At 39.6% G+C, this 19,014-nt stretch overlaps 1 protein-coding gene across 2 annotated transcripts in view; it reads right to left on the bottom strand.

Annotated features, from left to right (window-relative positions):
* Positions 1-348: 348 nt before the first annotated feature.
* Positions 349-19,014, bottom strand: part of RAB39A (RAB39A, member RAS oncogene family) — a 33,063-nt gene continuing 14,397 nt past the window's right edge. Inside the window, exon 2 of one of the 2 annotated variants that reach the window (XM_081545340.1) lies at positions 349-2,776. In XM_081545340.1, coding sequence (XP_081401466.1) covers positions 2,350-2,776 — 427 coding nt within the window. In that variant the 3' untranslated portion in view covers positions 349-2,349. Of the gene's footprint in view, positions 2,777-9,357; positions 11,795-19,014 lie in introns of those variants that run through there. The other variant, XM_081545339.1, reaches the window with a different exon arrangement.

Raw genomic sequence — 19,014 nt, 5'->3', positions numbered from 1 at the left:
ACACACACACACACACACACACACACACACACACACACACACCCTGACACAGCATGATTATGGAAAGAATACCAACCAATATAGAAGAATTACACTTTGATGCTTGTTTCTGCTCATGTGTGATTCTGCTAAATATCAGCTTTATGGGGCCCTGCATTCCCATTTGTTTCTTTTGATTTCTTAATTTGATTCTAAATCTTGGAACACATCATACCCTTTGACCAAACATGAGTGCTATTCCAACGTTAGTATTACAGAGGGTATCCACTGAAAGTTAAATCACATTTTATATTTTAGCTGTTTAACTTTACAAGTAGCCACAAATAACTGTACTTTAAACTACTGTTAAGTATTCACTATGTGAGTTTATGCTACTTTGAACTGATGGAAAATTATAAGATTTTAAATTATAACAATAAAAATAGACTACTTCACATTTGGGGTGACAGTATTGTCTTATCTGACCAGTTATACTTTGAACTTACTCAAGTAAAATTAATCCAAGGATATCAAGAAAACATTGACAATATATTCAAAAAAATTATAGTGATGGTATAATTTATAGTCTCTACAGGCACTATAAAAATACTTACATTAACCTAGAAAGGTACTAGTATTTAAACATTCAAAGAGGCACAAAAACCACATTCAAACATGACTTTTGACTGAATTAAATCTCGTGGGATTTTCTTGTCTATCATTTCCACTTTAGAGGAGTGGAGTTTCAGGGTAACAGTCTAGAGGAATACATCAAACTAAAAGCTGCGCCAGGTCCAGGAAAGCATATACCTTCTTTGCTCCTTCTGTGTGGGAGTGAAGGAAAAGAACATGGGAAAAATTCTCATCCATTGGAAAAATTCTCATCCATTGTAAATATAATAGTATGCCCATCAGCAGTTGATATTGATCTCACATTTGTATAATTCTTTCTCCATTTACAAAGCTTTTCTACATGATTCACTGGATTCCCAAAATAATTCCATGAAATAAATTAATGAGGTCATTAGCCTTGTTTTACAGATGAGAAAACTAACAGAGGTTAAGTTACTTACTCATGTATGAATACTGGAAAGCAAAGGCAAACTTAGAACCAGGTTTTCTGATTTCTCATTAAATATTCTTTCTACTATACAAATTTGGTTTTCAAACAAATGAAGCAACTATAGTTAAACAGTAAAGACCTTATAATTCCAAAAAGCAGTTTCTTTGTGATCAAGAATGGTTTACGGAACAGAAAACAAATGTATATTATAAAATATTTGACATTCTCATAAAAACATCCCTTCCAGGAGGGGAATTTAATCAACAAGTTAAAAATTAGGAAACCCAAACATTATCTTATAGCCTTAACTCATTATTTTATTTTTACTTTTACTGATGATATTTTAAAATAAAATTTGAATGCTATATCAAACATCTAGCCAATTTTCCTTGCCCAGAAAAATATTTTCTACACTTTCCTTGTATTGAAAATGGGGAAATTTGGAAATTCACTTGAACATAAAAAGCAATTATTAAAAATATTCTACACTTACCCATATTCATAATTTTGACAATAGCTCAAGGTAGATTGGATTTACTTTCTTTGAAAATGTCGTCAGCATATAAATTCATTTTTCTTATCTTATTAAGGATGGTATACTATAAAAACAAAACATTTGCTGATAGTGATCCTTCATTTTGATTTTTTCAAATATTTATAATAAAATATTTTGCTGAGATCCTAAGATGTCTCTATAAAACATAAAATTTTCAGGAGCAATCAGAGAACAAAAATTAATATAAAACTTATCTTTTCATGTTCAGGCAAAATTAAGGGAGGATATTTCAGAGAATGGTTACAAACCTGCTACCTTAAGCAAGAAATTGTTATTTTAGGCCTAGTTAATAATTCTGAGATTGTTTACTTTGTAAATGAACAGTGCACTTTTAAATCCACTTTACTATTTAATATTAATTAATGCTAGAGAATGTAATTCCTGATAAAATCTTTTCAATAGATTATATGTGTGCAGAAAACATCCATTTCAAACTATCAAGAAAGACGAGTAATATTGACATATTTGGATATTATGGTCAGTTATATGCTAACAAAATGAGAATGAAGGCAATTATGTAGACACTCCAGTTTCCAGAAAATGTTGTCTGCTTTGCTTGATAATTTAGCAAAATGCCAATCTGGTAGTTTAACAAGTAAGCATATTGCTCTGAATTAAATACCTTACAAAACAGCATTAGCATGGGTTTATAACTTTTTAAAATGCTTTCATCATATCATTCTGTTGTTAATGTTGGTATTTTTCCTGAAATGACACCCAATCTGTTCTTAATTCTTTGGCATGTTTGAAGTCAGCAGAAGCACTCTTTCCTGGGCTTTACTGCTTCCTCAGAAGAATGCACAGTATTTGGAACGAAACCACTTTTAACCCCTTCCCAGCCATCTTGAATACAAATCTCTCCCCTTTTAATAAGTTCATATATGTCTCTTGTCAAGATAGTGAAGGATTCCTCCACATTCGTAGCATCTTTTGCTGAGGTTTCTATATACTTCATACCACAGTCTGCTGACAGTTTTTCAGCTTCTTCCCTTGTAACTTGACGTTGTGAAGCTAAATCACATTTATGTCCCACTAGCAGAAATACAATCTGAAATGGCTGTACGTGCATTTTTGCTTCTTCCAGCCAATCTTTCACGTGTTCAAAAGATCGTCGGTTAGTAATGTCAAATACTAAAAATCCACCAACCGAGTTGCGGTAATAAGATCGAGTTATTGATCTGAAAAATAAATAGAAAAAAAGGTTGTAAAAGGACAACTTATTCTATTTCAAACAACGTAGCACCATAATAAAATTGTAAGATACTTTAATGTGATTTAACTAGAGTTTATAAATCAAATATGAAGTGTCTTAAGTGAACAAAAAAATTCTATGAAGCTAATACACAAGCCAGTTTCATCCACTGACAATATTAAAGTAGATATTTTTAGATAGACAAATAAGCACTTATATGTCATCTCACACTCAGGATTACTTTTATTTTTAAATATCTGATAGAATAATTATCACATTACTGTGATTAAAAGTATGTACACAGAAAGTTTTTGTTCAGGGCAGAAGTTGCAATGATCTTAAGAATCTTTTCCTATCATTTAGGTCAGCCAGCTACTCCTTATGTCAGTCCAGGAAGAAGAAACGAGCGCAAACTCGTCATGAAGTGTAGAGGTTTAGTCCTGGGTTAGCTATACCTATTCAAGAAGCAGGAAATTGTTCAGACATGGGATATGAGTCTGAGATGTATGTACTAATGATTGTTTGCCTCTACGGATCTAGTCTCTGCTCTCCCGGCCTCAGAAAGCCAACCTTTACAGAAGCTTTCTCAAACCCCTTTGCCCTCTGGGCTGCGGTGGGGTTCAGCTAGCGGGAGGGGGGCCTGCTGGAGACTGGAGGAAAGGGAGGACAGGGTTTTTATCCCTCCCTTTGTCTCTGCCAGGCTGTGATTTGGCAGTGGCTGTTTCCTGCTGCTTCTGGTTGAGGTTGCTGTTGGGTCATCCCTCTCCCGTGGCTCTGCGTCTCAGCAGGTTCTGGCGGTCTCACTCCCTTTCCCTGCCCCTTCTGCCAGGTCATTATAGCTTCCCACTGGATGCTTCACCACTCTTTGTTGGAGCCCTTGACTTGGCCCACATTTCTGGAAATTGTCATCTTCATTAAACTCTTTTCAGTGAAGTGCCATTTGTTTCCTGACTAAATCAAGAGGTAAGATGGCAAGGCCATACTAGTTTATACTTTTTGCCTTTATGTTTGCTGCTTTCTCTACCTAGAATGTCTTCTACACTTTTTTTTTTGCCTAGCAAACTCCCATGTCTTCTTTAGAGAGTCAGTTAAAACATCCTATCATATAAAAAGCCTTCCCTGTCACTGTCTTCTCCTCCTCTACCTCTCTGAGGTATTTCTCTAATAACTCCATCAAACCTTTGGCATCCTGCCATTATCTATCAATTTTTATAATGTATTGATTGGATTTGTTGGTATGTCTTCTACTTAATGAAGACATAACAACAAATATGTTTCTTCTTGAGGGCTAAACATATTCCATCTATGTATCTAACAATTGCCTGACAAGTGATGGATGTACTTTAATATTTGTTATATTGGATTAATCTTATTGGAGAGGGAAAGTGTTAAATGTTGTATGAGCCAGAGATCACATAAGTGTCTCAGCTTCCAAGTTGTCAGTGATTTTTTTTTTCTTGGTCAAGCCACGTGGCTTGCAGAATCTTAGTTCGCTGGTGGTGGTGGTTTAGTCGTTGTGTCTGACTCTGCGACCCCATGGACTGTGGCTGGGTCAGGCTCCTCTGTCCATGGGATTTCCCAGGCAAGAATACTGGAGTGGGTTGCCATTTCCTTCTCCAGGGGATCTTCCTGACCCAGGGATTGACCCTGCATCTCCTGCTTGGCAGGCAGCTTCTTTACCATTGAGCCACCTGGAAAGCTCTTAGTTCCCTGACCAGGGATCAAACCTGGGACTCCTGTAGTGGAAGCAAGGAGTCCTAAACACTGCACTGTTAGGGAATTACCCAAGTTGTCAGTGATCTTAAGCATTTAGATCATTCGTAAGCAAGTGTTCCTGTTACTTGCCTGAGGCACCAAAGATATTTGTGAAGGGTCAGTAACTTTACATACCTTCTTTATCCTTATTGCTGAAATCACAGCTCAGTTCAGTGACTGGATACAACAAGTACAATTTGTTGAAGAAAGACTACCTTCCCTCTGCATGTCTCCTGCCTGCCCTTCTCCTTGGAATTCCTACTAGAGAGGCTCTTAAGTGACTGCTTAAAAAAACCTCTTTCAAGTACTACTGTACCATACAGTTGGAGACAGTAAGAAAAAACTCCCCCTATCATTGTGTGAGTGCTAAGTTGCTTCAGTCATGTCCAACTCTTTGCAACCCTATGGACTGCAGTCCACCAGGCTCCTCTGTCCATTGGATTCTCCAGGCAAGAATACTGGGGTAGGTTGCCATACCCTTCTCCAGGGGATCTTCCAGACTCAAGGATTGAACCTGAGACTTCTGCATTTACAGGTGGGCTCTTTACCACTAGCGCAACCTGGGAAGCACTCTCCTACTGCCATTGGCAGGCTATAAATAATGCAGTTCATTTAAGTTGTTGCTGTTCTTTTTTAATTTTGAGGGGTAACTAATTTGTTATTGTTCTGCTATTCACCTATATATGCTGGAATTTTGGAGAAGGCAATGGCAACCCACTCCAGTACTCTTGCCTGGAAAATCCCATGGACAGAGGAGCCTGGTAGGCTGCAGTCCATGGGGTCGCTAAGAGTCAGACATGACTGAGCGACTTCACTTTCACTTTTCACTTTCACGCATTGGAGAAGGAAATGGCAACCCACTCCAGTGTTCTTGCCTGGAGAATCCCAGGGACAGGGGAGCCTAGTGGGCTGCCGTCTATGGGGTCGCACAGAGTCGGACACGACTGAAGCGACTTAGCATGCTGGAATTTAGGCAGATATGCAGGGCTCCCCAGGTGGCACTAGTGGTAAAGAACCTACCTGCCAATGCAGGATACCTGAGAGACAGGGGTTTGATCTCTGGGTCAGGAAGATCTCCTGGAGGAGGGAATGGCTATCCACTTCAGTATTCTTGTCTGGAGAACCCCATGGACAGCGGAGCCTGGCAGGTCAAGGTCCATAGGGTCGCAAAGAGTAGAACACATCTGAAGTGACTTAGCATGCAGTGTCTTAAGAGAAACCTAAATAAGGCTGATATTAGACTGAAAGCTTTCACTTACTCAGAACCAAGTCTGTATTACTCCCCCTTCGCCAATTAATTTACTACCAGTATAATTTAAAACAATATGCCTTTTAAAAACAATTTTATTTATTTATTTTTATTATTTACTTTGGACTCTGCTGGGTTTTTGTTCCTGCAGGTGACTTTCTCTAGTTGCAGCAAGTTGGGACTGGAGCAGTACATGGGCTCCTAGTTGTGGTGGTTTATCTTGTTGCTGAGCATGGACTCTAGGGTACATGGGCTTCGGTAGTTGAGGCATGTGGGTTCAGAAGCTGCAGCTCTTGGGCTCCAGAGCACAGGCTCAATAGTTGTGGCGTGTAGGCTCAGTTGCTTTACAGCATGTGGGATCTTCCTGGGTCAGGGATCGAACCCATGTCTCCTGCATGAGCAGATGGATTCTTTATCTTTGAGCCACCAGGGAAGCCCAAACCAACATGATTTTGTGGTTAAAACCTCAACACTGTTCAGGATCGGGGGACACATGTGCACCTGTGGCTGATTCATGTTGATGTATGGCAAAAACCACCACAATATTGTAAAGTAATTAGCCTCCAATTAAAATTAATTAATTAATTTAAAAAAACCTCAACACTGAAATGCTTGTCTATTAGGCAGAGGATGTCTTACACTGTAGGAAATGCTATATATTCTAGCACTCTATTTAATTTTGAAAACATATTTGGAAGACAGTTGGCAAGTCATTCTATAAAATAAAATAATAGCAAAATATATGTAACATATTCTATAAAACAGCCCTTATTAATAATTAGTTGAAATAAAGGGCCTCAATAGGACATCTGCCTTTTTCAATACAATAACTTGATCTTCAGTTTGTATCTGGATATTAGATTTAGAATTCTGATATAGTTAGGCTTCAAATTCAGAATTAGTTGTCCTAAGAGGTAGGGTTTTCCCTAAAATAATTGGGTATCCAAGATATCAATTATTTAGGGGAAGAGACAGGCCACAAGACTGAAAAATAGAACTTGAGAGCCAGGTCTTACAGAGATGATGAGGGGGCATCTATCTTTCTTTGGAAGTTCCTCTCTTGGGTTGAGACACAAAGGTCTTCAGAATGTCTTAAAGGTGTTTTAAGGAGGCAGGGAATAGACCTTAAAAGAACTAGGTAGATAGGCCTTCCTATAAAGAATTCAAGAGTTGTAAAGAATGAAGAGTAATAACTTTGTTTAAGCAACATCTTTTGTATGTCATTTTATATCTATTTCCTTCTGGGCTTTGAAAGTCTCATTGAATGAATAAATGATTTAAAGAAGGCCTGGAGAAGGTTCCACTGGACAATTACAGGCATGACATTTTAGAATACAGACATGCCCTCTTTGTCAAGAGCTATTATGCTTTTGAGAAATCGTTCTTGGCTTAAAACCTGGCTTTAATAGAGATTAACAAAAAACAGGTGTCTGTGCAATCCGAGTGTTCATCAAAAGCTAGGTGTTCTGATTCATAGGCAGGAACTGTGTCATCAAACAGAAGTCATATATACAGGCAGCAGTAGGGGTGGAACCTGAGGGGACCTGGAGCAACACGGCTCACACATCCAGCATGTCTACTTCTGCAACACCCTCTCAACCTATGGCCTTAGGTGGATTTCCCTATAATCAAAGAGGAAAAAAATTCAAGTCTGCCTTACAGATGGCTCTAAATAATATGTTGGCACCAGTCAGTTGGCATTAGTCTATTCCATAGTCTATTCCACTATTGAGTGGAAAGGAGAAATCCTTCCATTTGTGGAACTTTTACCAAGGAAGAGATGGAGAGATGTATATTAAGGACCTACATAAATTCATGAGCAGAGGCTAAGGGTTAAGTATGTTGGAAAAAACAAAATCAGAAGATTGATAATAAGGATGTCTGGGATGTGTGGATGGGTCTTGAGTATGCAAATACTGTACCCAATGTGAACACTTACCAAAAGCCTCCTCTGTGAAGGAGTTCTTAATAATCGGCTAAACAAAATGTCCTGTCCTACAATCATCAGTCAGTATTTTTATCCTATTTTGGACTCAAAGTGATCATGGTAGCAGGCTGACTGGGCTCAACATAGACTTTCTCTTATCTCAACTTTAATAGCTTAATACCCAATTTTCTAGCAGTTAATGACATCTTGAATATGGTACTTCACCTGGGAAAACCGTCACAAAGGGGACACTGATATGTTCTCACTGTAAAAGACATTTAATGTGGATTCAAGCCATGCTAGCTCCACCATCCACTTATGGATGAACTTATGGAATGCCTTATACAAAGTCATGATATCTCACACTTTGCTACAGACCAAAGGTTTCGGTTAACAGAGGAAGATATGGGCTGATTTCCTAAGATTCAATGACCTTATGTCACTATCGCCTAGAGGCATACACCTATAAAACTGTGGAATGGCTTGTTAAGATCCAGTTATGTTAACAGATACACACACAGACACACAATATAATAGATAAACAAAAGTTTATCTGTTTGTTTAGATAAACTTCCCTGGTGGCACAGTGGATAAGAATCTGCCTGCTAATGCAAGGGACACGGGTTCGATCCCTGGTCCAGGAAGATTCCACATGCCGAGGAGCAACCAAGCCCATGTGCCACAACTACTGAGCCCATGTGCTACAACCACTGAAGCCCATGTACCTAGAGCCTGTGCTCGGCAACAAGAGAAGCCACTGCAATGAGGAGCTCGTGAGCTGCAACGGAGAGTAGCCCCTGCTTGCCACGACTAGGGAAAGTCTGAGCAAAGCAACGAAGGCCCAGCACAGCCAAAAATAAATAAAATATTCAATATATATCACAATAACCTAAGTGGAAAAGAATCTGAAAAAGAACACATACACAACCCCCCCACACACACACACATATAAAAAAACGGAATCACCTTGCTGTACACCTGAAACGAACACAACACAGTAAATCAACTATACTTTAATTTAAAAAAAAGATTCAGTTATGCTCATGCCCAGGAATTGACATCCTGTAAGATTTCAGCGTGATCCTTCAGGATGTATATGTTCTAAGCTAGTGAGGAATATAGTAGGTGGTGACTTTTTCCCCATAAAAAGGTTCTGTGGTCTGGGAAACAAAGGGTAAAAGTGGGGTGATGGTACCTTTCACAATTACACTTAATGAGTCACTAAAATTTTTTGTTGCTTCTAATCTCTGTGACTCTGAACTCTGCTGACATAAAGATTTTAGCATCCAAGGGAGAAACGCTTTCACTAGAGAACCCCGTGACACTTCTATTGAATTAGTAGCTGAGACTGCCAACTGTCTATTCGGGGTTTCTTATGGCAATGGGTGAATAGGCAAAAAAGGGGCAACAGTATCATGGGGACCACACTGGCCTTCTATGGTTCTCACGGGGTCTTTTGGTTCATTCCAAGCCTGGTCCCTCCAGCTATCCTGTCAAAGCTCTGTGACTCAGACGTGCTTCCTGTAGCTTTTGTTTTTTATTCAAGTCCTCAAATTGGTTTGCTGCTGGCAACCAAAGATCTAATTGACAGAGGCTACAGATATTTTGTAGGAAAGAATGAAGCTACAAACATAAATTTTCAACATAGTTTTATGAAGCTAAAATTCATTCACTAAAAAAAAAAAAATTGTGGTAAAAAACACATGAGATTTAGTCTCTTAACAACTTTAACGTATACAGTATTGTGAACTATAAGCACAATGTTGTACAACAGATTCTCTAGAACATTTTCATCCTGCATGACTGATACTTCCATTCTCATTGAATAGCAATTCCTCATTTCCTACCTTCTCCCCCACGCCCAGCCCCTAACAACCACCATTCCACTTTCTGCATTTGTGAGTCTGACTACTGCAGATACCTCATATAAGTGGAATCATGCAGTATTTGTCCCTCTGTGACTGGCTTATTTTGCTGCAGAAAAATGGGGAGCAAGAGGACAGCCATGTCCCAAGTCTCAGGTGAGTCCCTGAGATAGGCCACCAAGTAAGGGTCCTTGGCAGGGAAGAATTCAAGAGCAAGCCATAGTAAAGTGAAAACAAGTTTATTCTGGCAGATACACACTACAGAGATGAAGTGTGGGCCATCTAAAAGTTAAGAGGCCCTGATAAATGGAGTGGTTAGTTTTTATGGGCTGGGTAATTACATATGCTAACAAGTAGGAGGATTACTCCAATTCTTTCAGGGAAGGGACAAGGATTTCCAGGAGTTGGACCACTGCCCACTTTTTGGTCTTTTATGCTCAGTTTGGGAATTTTCATGGCACCTGTGGGTACGTCATTTAGCATGCTAATATATAACAATGAGCATATAATGAGACTTAGTCTACTGGAAGTCAAGTCTTCTGCAATCTTGGGCCTAGCTGGTTCTAACCAGTTTATGTCATCTCCTCAATGACTATGTCATTCTTTTAAAGAGTGTGACCTGCCCACTTCCCTCCTGTCTCAATTTCGTTTATTAATACATAATGCTCCCAAGATTCACCCGCATTGTAGCATATGACAGGGTTTCTTTTTCTTTTTTATGGCTGAATGATTTTCAATTGTATGTATATAGCACATTTTCTTTATCCATTCATCTCAAAATTTATTCCTACATGTATATTTACTTTAGAATAGAAAAGGAAAAAGGTTGTCTTATTTATGTAAACATTTTAAACTGTTTAATCATTCTCTCTAAATTCTTTTCCTGAAATATATATAGACAAATGAAATTGAGAGCACTGGAGTTTGCTTACATTTACAAAGAGTTATTTAATATATGGGCAATGCAACCCAGTGTGAATGAGATCTTATATGTTATTATTATGAACTTTATAGGATGTGCACTAGCCTCTTACAAAAGCAACAAAACATAGAACACTTGCTGACATTACTTGGGTAAAATGAGCCAGTTGTTCCATTCTGGAAATGCCCTTCCTGTGGCTTTGCCAACTGCCAAATAGGCATTTGGAAGATGGAAGTACTTTGATGTCAAAAGGCTGTTGGCAGCACTTCAGTTCAGTTCAGTTGCTCAGTCGTGTCCAACTCTTTGCGACCCCATGAATCACAGCATGCCAGGCCTCCCTGTCTATCACCAACTCTCTGAGTCCACCCAAACCCATGTCCATCGAGTTGATGATGCCATCCAGCCATCTCATCCTCTGTCGTCCCCTTCTCCTCCCACCCTCAATCTTTCCCAGCATCAGCGTCTTTTCCAATGAGTCAACTCTTCGCATGAGGTGGCCAAAGTATTGGAGTTTCAGCTTCAACATCAGTCCTTCCAATGGACACCCAGGACTGATCTCCTTTAGGATGGACTGCTTGGATCTCCTTGCAGTCCAAGGGACTCTCAAGAGGCTTCTCCAACACCACAGTTCAAAAGCATCAATTCTTTGGTGGTCAGCTTTCTTTATAGTCCAAATTTCACATCCATACATGACTACTGGAAAAACCATAGCCTTGACTAGACGGACCTTTGTTGGCAAAGTAATGTCTCTGCTTTTTAATATGCTGTCTAGGTTGTTCATAATTTTCCTTCCAAGGAGTAAGCGTCTTTTAATTTCATGGGTGCAGTCACCATCTGCAGTGATTTGGGAGCCCAGAAAAATAAAGTCAGCCACTGTTTCCACTGTTTCCCCATCTGTCTGCCATGAAGTGATGGGACCGGATGCCATGATCTTAGTTTTCTGAATGTTGAGCTTTAAGCCAACTTTTTCACTCTCCACTTTCACTTTCATCAAGCAGCTCTTTAGTTCTTCTTCACTTTCTGCCATAAGGGTGGTGTCATCTGCATATCTGAGGTTATTGATATTTCTCCCGGCAATCTTGATTCCAGCTTGTGCTTCCTTCAGCCCAGCGTTTCTCATGATGTACTCTGCATATAAGTTAAATAAGCAGCATGACAATATAAAGCCTTGACATACTCCTTTTCCTATTTGGAACCAGTCTGTTGTGCCATGTCCAGTTCTAACTGTTGCTTCCTGACCGGCATACAGGTTTCTCAAGAGGCAGGTCAGGTTGGCAGCAAGCAGCCTACAAATGCAATAGCTTTGTGAGTGGTTTTTTTCACCATGACATTACATTCCTATTGCCCTTCTGGGAATAGTCATTGTGTTGATGCTTTACTTACCTGCTTCCCTTGCCTTGTAATCCAGGCCCTTAGGACTGCTTTCAAGAGACCAAAAGTCTCCCCATCTCCTCTTATTATGGACTTTAATAGTCCCTGCTCTTGCCTTCTGAAATGTGTTAAGTCGCTTCAGTAGTATCCAACTCTTTGCAACCCCATGGACTGTAGCCCGCCAGGCTCCTCTGTCCATGGAATTCTCCAGGCAAGAATACTGGAGTGGGCAGCCATTCCCTTCTCCAGGGGATCTTCCTGACCCAGGGATCGAACCAGGGTCTCCTGCATTACAGGAAGATTCTTTACCATCTGAGTCATCAGGGATGACTTCTGAAACTTGGGGCTTATAACTTAGGATATCTTTTTTCATATATATAAATATTAAAATTCTCTTTCTTTGTATAATTCCAAGGTCTTTTCATCAAATATCAAATTTGTGGTTTGGAGGCTATATGTAATATTGACAATACCCAATGGCCACATTCTCTCTTTGGATATGGGAATTAATTCCCCTGTGACCATCTTTTTTTTTCCTTTTAGCACAGATCATCATTTTATGATCGCGAGGCCTTGTTATCACCCCCCGCCCCCAGCATGCTCTATTCACCTTGTATCCTCTCTTTTCCTCTGTAGTAATTAACCCATTCTAATGTCTATATAATTTTTCCAACTTATTTGGTTATAGCCTGTCTCCCCTCATTAGAAGATAAGCTACACAAGAGCAAAGATGTTTTTCATTTTTTGATAACATTGTATCCTAGTGTCTAAAACAAAATTGGGCATGTGTGAGGCCTACTGCGAGCTATAAATAAATAAACAACTGAATTAATAAGTTCAGACTCTGTAAGGCTATCCCCAGGCAGCATGCAAATGATAAGCAAATGGGAGAATAACAGAGGCAAATATAAAAGAACTTATCTCCTTTTGATATTTATAATGGGGATTCATGAAATAGGCTGAATAACAAAAAGAGGAGAAGAGGGCTGAATAGCAGCGCACAGTATAAACATACAGGTGAAATCACTCACCTTTTCTAAAGAACTACTGCATTTAAATTGGTAGTAATTCAAATTGTCCTCTGTAGTGGATTCTAGATGGCAGACATGTCATGTGAAAATCCAAATAATTTATTCAGAAATTAATGAGAAATGTTTCTAGCTTCACCATGTGTCTGTAAGGTAGTAATGAAAGATGCATATTTTCCATTTGGTATGGTACCAGAAAGTGTAGAAAAGACTAGCACTTATTCTGACACTTTCTGGCATCTTTTTGCAGAACAAAAATGAGATGATGACAGCTTCTCATGATATTTGATCTTCTGTGTAACATAATGCATTATGTGATTTAATGTAAGTAAGGAACATTTTCTCTTGTGTTATAATCCTACCGTTTTATGACTTCTGTTTCCATGTGACTCCCTCAATACTGCTTCATTTCATGTGGCTTTGTATATCTCCCCACATTTTAAAATTTATGTTGGTGTTTATCCTTTTCTCATTTCATTCTATATCTGAAATTATGCAGCTTTTATTTTCAAGAAATTAGAATAGGTTGTTCTTTTCTATTCTTTTTCTAAATTCATGTTTTCATCAAAGTTAACTGTGTGCTTATAGAACATCCTTATTTTTCCCATTCCCCAAACCTGCCAATACTGTATTGTTATATCATAATTGTAGAAAGATCATTTCTTGGCATTTGGTTATTCTGACCATGTAAACTTTTCAATGCTGAGCCCCAAAATAAACTATGATTTCTTTTCTTTAGAGTTGATAATTATCTTGCATATTAATCAAGATAGACCAGGCTATGGTACAGTAAGAAATGACCCATCTCTTGATAGGAACAAAGTTAAAAAAAATCTGGGCTGTATTTTAAAACTACTGCATGTGAGTTCTGCTCAAATCCACCGGCCACAAATATCATGATTCTAAGTGCAAGAGGGAAAGGAAATATATTCCTCCATTTGTCCAGAGGAAAAGAAGCATTGGATAATGAGTGAGCCCTCTTTACCACATTTTTTTCTTTCCTTTCTTTTTTTTTTTTTGCTAAGTTTTCCATGCAGTCCTCGGCAGAAAGTGAAGAAGAACTAAAGGGCCGCTTGATGAAAGTGAAAGAGGGGAGTGAAAAAGTTGGCTTAAAGCTCAACATTCAGAAAACTAAGATCATGGCATCCGGTCCCATCACTTCATGGCAGACAGATGGGGAAACAGTGGAAACAGTGGCTGACTTTATTTTTCTGGGCTCCCAAATCACTGCAGATGGTGACTGCACCCATGAAATTAAAAGACGCTTATTCCTTGGAAGGAAAGTTATGAACAACCTAGACAGCATATTAAAAAGCAGAGACTTACTTTGCCAACAAAGGTCCGTCTAGTCAAGGCTATGGTTTTTCCAGTGGTCATGTATGGATGTGAGAGTTGGACTATAAAGAAAGCTGAGTGCTGAAGAATTGATGCTTTTGAACTGTGGTGTTGGAGAAGACTTTTGAGAGTCCCCCGGACTGCAAGGAGATCCAACCAGTCCATCCTAAAGGAGATCAGTCCTGGGTGTTAATTGGAAGGACTGATGTTGAAGCTGAAACTCCAATACTCTGGCCACCTGATGCGAAGAGCTGACTCATTGGAAAAGACGCTGATGCTGGGAAAGATTGAGGGTGGGAGGAGAAGGGGACGACAGAGGATGAGATGGCTGGATGGCATCATCAGCTCGATGGACATGGGTTTGGGTGGACTCAGGGAGTTGGTGATGGCCTGGCGTGCTGTGGTTCATGGGGTTGCAAAGAGCTAGACACGACTGAGTGACTGAACTGAACTGAACCATGCAGTCCTCAATAATCCAACCCCAAACTCTGCCAGTTGCCATCTTTTAGAAAGTTCATTCCTGTTAGCTTATCTGTCAACTTCACACTCTTGAGAATTCTCTCCTACAATCTTCTGCCCTGCTCCAATCAATAAGGCCTGGTTGTCCTTGGTATCTGGGGCAGAGATAGCATCCTGGATCTCCCTTCACCATCTTCTAGGGCATTTCCTTTGCTTTTCTTTAGAAGTAAATCTCCTGTTCCTCGTAGGCCATGTCTTCATTCATAGTTTATTCTTTTATATGCATGTGTGTGCTTGTCTGTGCTTATATACAGAGAGAGATATAGAGCACATCTTCAAGTATCTTCCTAAAAAAGATGCGTGAGGGAGACTGGTTCAAGATGGCAGAGTAGAAGGATGGGTGCTCATGTCCTACTGTGAGTGCACTAAAATTGCAGCTAGCTGTTGACCAACCATCAACAGGAAGATCCTGGAACCCACCAAAAAAGATATCCCACGACCAAAGACAAAGGAGAAGCCACAACGAGATGGTAGGAGGGGCACAATCATGATAAAATCAAATCCCATACCCACAAGGTGGGAAACCCACAAACTGGAGAACAATATTACCAAAGAAGTTCCGCCAGTGTTGTGAAGGTTCTGAGCCCTATGTCAGGCTTCCCACCCTGGGTATCCAGCAAAGGGACTAGGAGTCTCCAGGGAAGCTGACTTTGAAGGCCAGCAGGATTTGATTTCAGGACTCCCACAGGACCAGGGGAAACAGAGACTCCACTCTAGGAGGGCACACACACAAAAATCTTGTGTGCCCCAGGACCCAGGGGAAAGGAGCAGTGACCCCACGGGAGACTGAACCACATCTACTTGTTAGTGTTTGAGGGTCTCCTGCAAAAGCGTGGATCAGCAGTGGCTCGCTGCAGGGATGGGGGCACTGGCAACAGTAGTCCTAGGAGGTGCCCCTTGGTACGAGCCTCCTTGGCGGTCGCCATCAGTCCTACCATGGCAGCTTCTCAGGTGGCTTTACGGTTAAGAGCCTGCCTGCCAATGAGAGAGACATAAGAGATGTGGGGTTGATCCCTGGGTAGGGAAGATCTCCTAGAGGAGGATATGGCAACCCACTCCAGTATTCTTACCTGGAGAATCCCATGGACAGAGGAGCCTGGCAGGCTACAGACCATGGGGTTGCAAAGAGTAGGACACAACTGAAGCAACTTAGCATGCAGGCATGGATGCAGGGACTTTAGACTCTAGGGCTGGGTAACCTCAGGCCAAACTAACAAGGGGGGAGTGCAGCCCCACCCAGCAGCAGATAATTGGATTAAAGTCTTACTGAGCACAGCCCAGTCCATTAGAGCAAGACCCAGTTTTTCCCACCATCAGTTCTCCCATCAGGAAGCTTGCACAAGCGTTAGCATCATCCACCAGAGGACAGACAGAAGAAGCAAGAATAACCATGATCTCACAATGGTTAGAACAAAAACCACATTTTAGAAAGTTAATCAGGGTGAAAAAGCAGAGAGTTATGTCCCACATGAAGCGACAAAACCCCAGAAAAACAACTAAATGAAGTGGAGATAAGCGATCTTCCAGAAAAAGAATTTAGAATAATGATAGTGAAGATGATCCATGATCTCAGGAAAAGAATGCAAAGAATTCAAGAAATGTTTGCCAAAAACCTAGAAGAACTATAAAGAACAAACAGAGATGCATATTACACTAGAAGGAAGTAATACCAGAATAACTGAGGCAGAGGAACAGATAAGTGACTTGGAAGACAAAATGACAGAAATCACAGCCACAAAACAGAATATTACAAAACAAAACAAAAAAAGAGATGAAGACAGCGTAAGAGACCTCTGAGACAACATTAAACGCACCAACATTCATATTTATAGGGGTCCCAGAAGGAGAAGAGAGAGAGAGAAAGGACCTGAGAAAATATTTGATGAGATAATCAGCTGAAAACTCCCCCAGCATAGGAAATGAAATAATCAGCCAAGACCAGGAAGTGCAGAAAGTACCAGGAAGGATATACCCAAGAAGGAACATGCTGAGACACATAGTGATCAAACTGATAAAAATTAAAGACAAAGGTAAACTATTAAAAGAAATAAGGGAAAAATGACAAATAACATATAAGCCAACTCCCATAACTTTCAGCTGATTTTTCAATAGAAACTCTCTAAGCTGGAAACGAATAGCATGATATATTTAAAGTGATGAAAGGGAAGAACTTACAATCAAGAATACTCTACCCAGCAAGACTTTCCTTCAGATTTGATGGAGAAATCAAAAGGTTTCCAGACAAACAAAAGTTAAGAGAATTCAGCACCACCAAAACAGCTTTACAATAAATGTTAAAGGCACTTCTCCAGGCAGGAAACACAAAAGAAGGAAAAGAAAAAATAAACTCCAAACAATTAAGAAAATGGTAATAGGATCATACATATCAATAATTACCTTAAATGTAAATGAATTAAATGCACCAACCAAAAGACACAGACTGGCTGACTGGATACAAAAACAAGACCCTATATATGCTGTCTATAAGACACCCACCTCAGACCTAGGGTCACTTACAGACTGAAAGTAAGGAGATGGGAGAAAGTATTTCATGCAAATGGTAATCAAAAGAAAGCTAGAATAGCAATACTCATATCAGACAAAATAGACTTTAAAACAAAGACTGTTATAAGAGAAAAGAAGGACACTACATAATGATCAAGGGATCAATCCAAGAAGATATAACCATTATAAATATATATGCACCCAACACAGGAGCACTTCAATATGTAAGGCAAATACTAACAACCATAAAGGGAGAAAGCAACAGTAATAAAATAATAGTGGACCACTTTCATCAATGGACACATCATCCAGACAGAAAATTAATAGGGAAACACAGGCCTTATATAGCACTTTACCCTTGATGAACTTAATTGGTATTTATAGAGCATTCCACCCAAAAATAGCAGACTACATAGCAGAGTACAGATTTTTCTCAAGTCCACATGAAAGGTTCTCCAGGACTGACCACATGCTGGGCCACAAGGTGAGCCTTGGTTAGTTTAAGAAAACTGAAATCATATCAAGCATCTTTTCCAATCACAATGCTATGAAATTAGAAATAGAATGGCTGATGCTAAAGCTACAATACTTTAGCCACCTATAACCGAAGAATCCCACTCTTGGGCATATACCTGGAGAAAACATGGTCCAAAAGGATACATGCTCCCCAATGATCACTGCAGCACCATTTACCACAGCCAAAACATGGATGCAGCCTAGATGCCCATCAACAGAGCGATGGATAAAGATGCGGTGCATATACACAATGGAATATTACACAGTCGTGAAAAAGAATGAAATAATGCTATTTGCAGCAACATGGGTGGACCTAGAGATTGTCATACTGAGTGAAGTTAAGTCAGACAGAGAAGGAGAAACATCATATGACATCCCTTAATGTCGAATCTGAAAAGAAATAATACAAATGAACATATTTACAAAACAGAAACAGACTCACAGACTTAGAGAATGAACTGTGGCTGCCAGGGGGAACGATGAGGGAAAGGGATAGTTAAGGAGTTTGGGATGGACATGTACACACTGCTATATTTAAAATGGATTACCAGTAGGGACATACTGTCCAGTACAGGGAACTCTGCTCAGTGTTATGTGGCAGCCTGGATGGGAGGGGAGTTTCGGGGAGAATGGATACACACGTATGTATGGCTGAGTCACTTTCCTGTTCACCTGAATCACAACATTGTTAAATCGGCTATACCCTAAAACAAAATAAAAAGCTTAAAAAAAAAAAAGATGCATGAGGTAATATTTTGAAGTTTTGCATGTTTTTATTCTGTTTTCACAGTTGAATGGTCAGATACAGAATTCTTTCAGAATTTTGAAGTCTTTCCATTGCCTTCTAGGTTCAATTGTTGTTTACAGGAAGTGTGACGTCAATCTGATTCCTGATCTTTTTAATGTGACCTATTACCTATTATCCATGTCCCTTCCCTCCCCTACTCGAGAAGTTTGTAGGAACTTTTCTGTGGTCCCGCGGTTTAGAATTTCATGATAATGTCCCTTAGAACGTGTCTACTTTCATCTGCTGTGCCTGACCCTTCTAATCTGAAAACTCAGGTCCCTACATCTTGGAAAAATTTTTTTAATTGCTTCATGATCATTTCTTTCCTGTTTTCTCTGTTCCGTTTTTCTGGAATGCCTGTTGCGTTTTTATTGAACCTACTGGAACAGTCCTCTAACTAAAAAAAAAAAAAAAAAAATATATATATATATACACACATATATAT

The sequence above is a fragment of the Giraffa tippelskirchi genome, chromosome 11 (genome assembly GCF_054371585.1).
Source record: "Giraffa tippelskirchi isolate mGirTip1 chromosome 11, T2T-mGirTip1v1.2.pri, whole genome shotgun sequence".
Taxonomy (NCBI): domain Eukaryota; kingdom Metazoa; phylum Chordata; class Mammalia; order Artiodactyla; family Giraffidae; genus Giraffa; species Giraffa tippelskirchi.
This window is presented reverse-complemented; position numbering and strand designations above follow the sequence as displayed.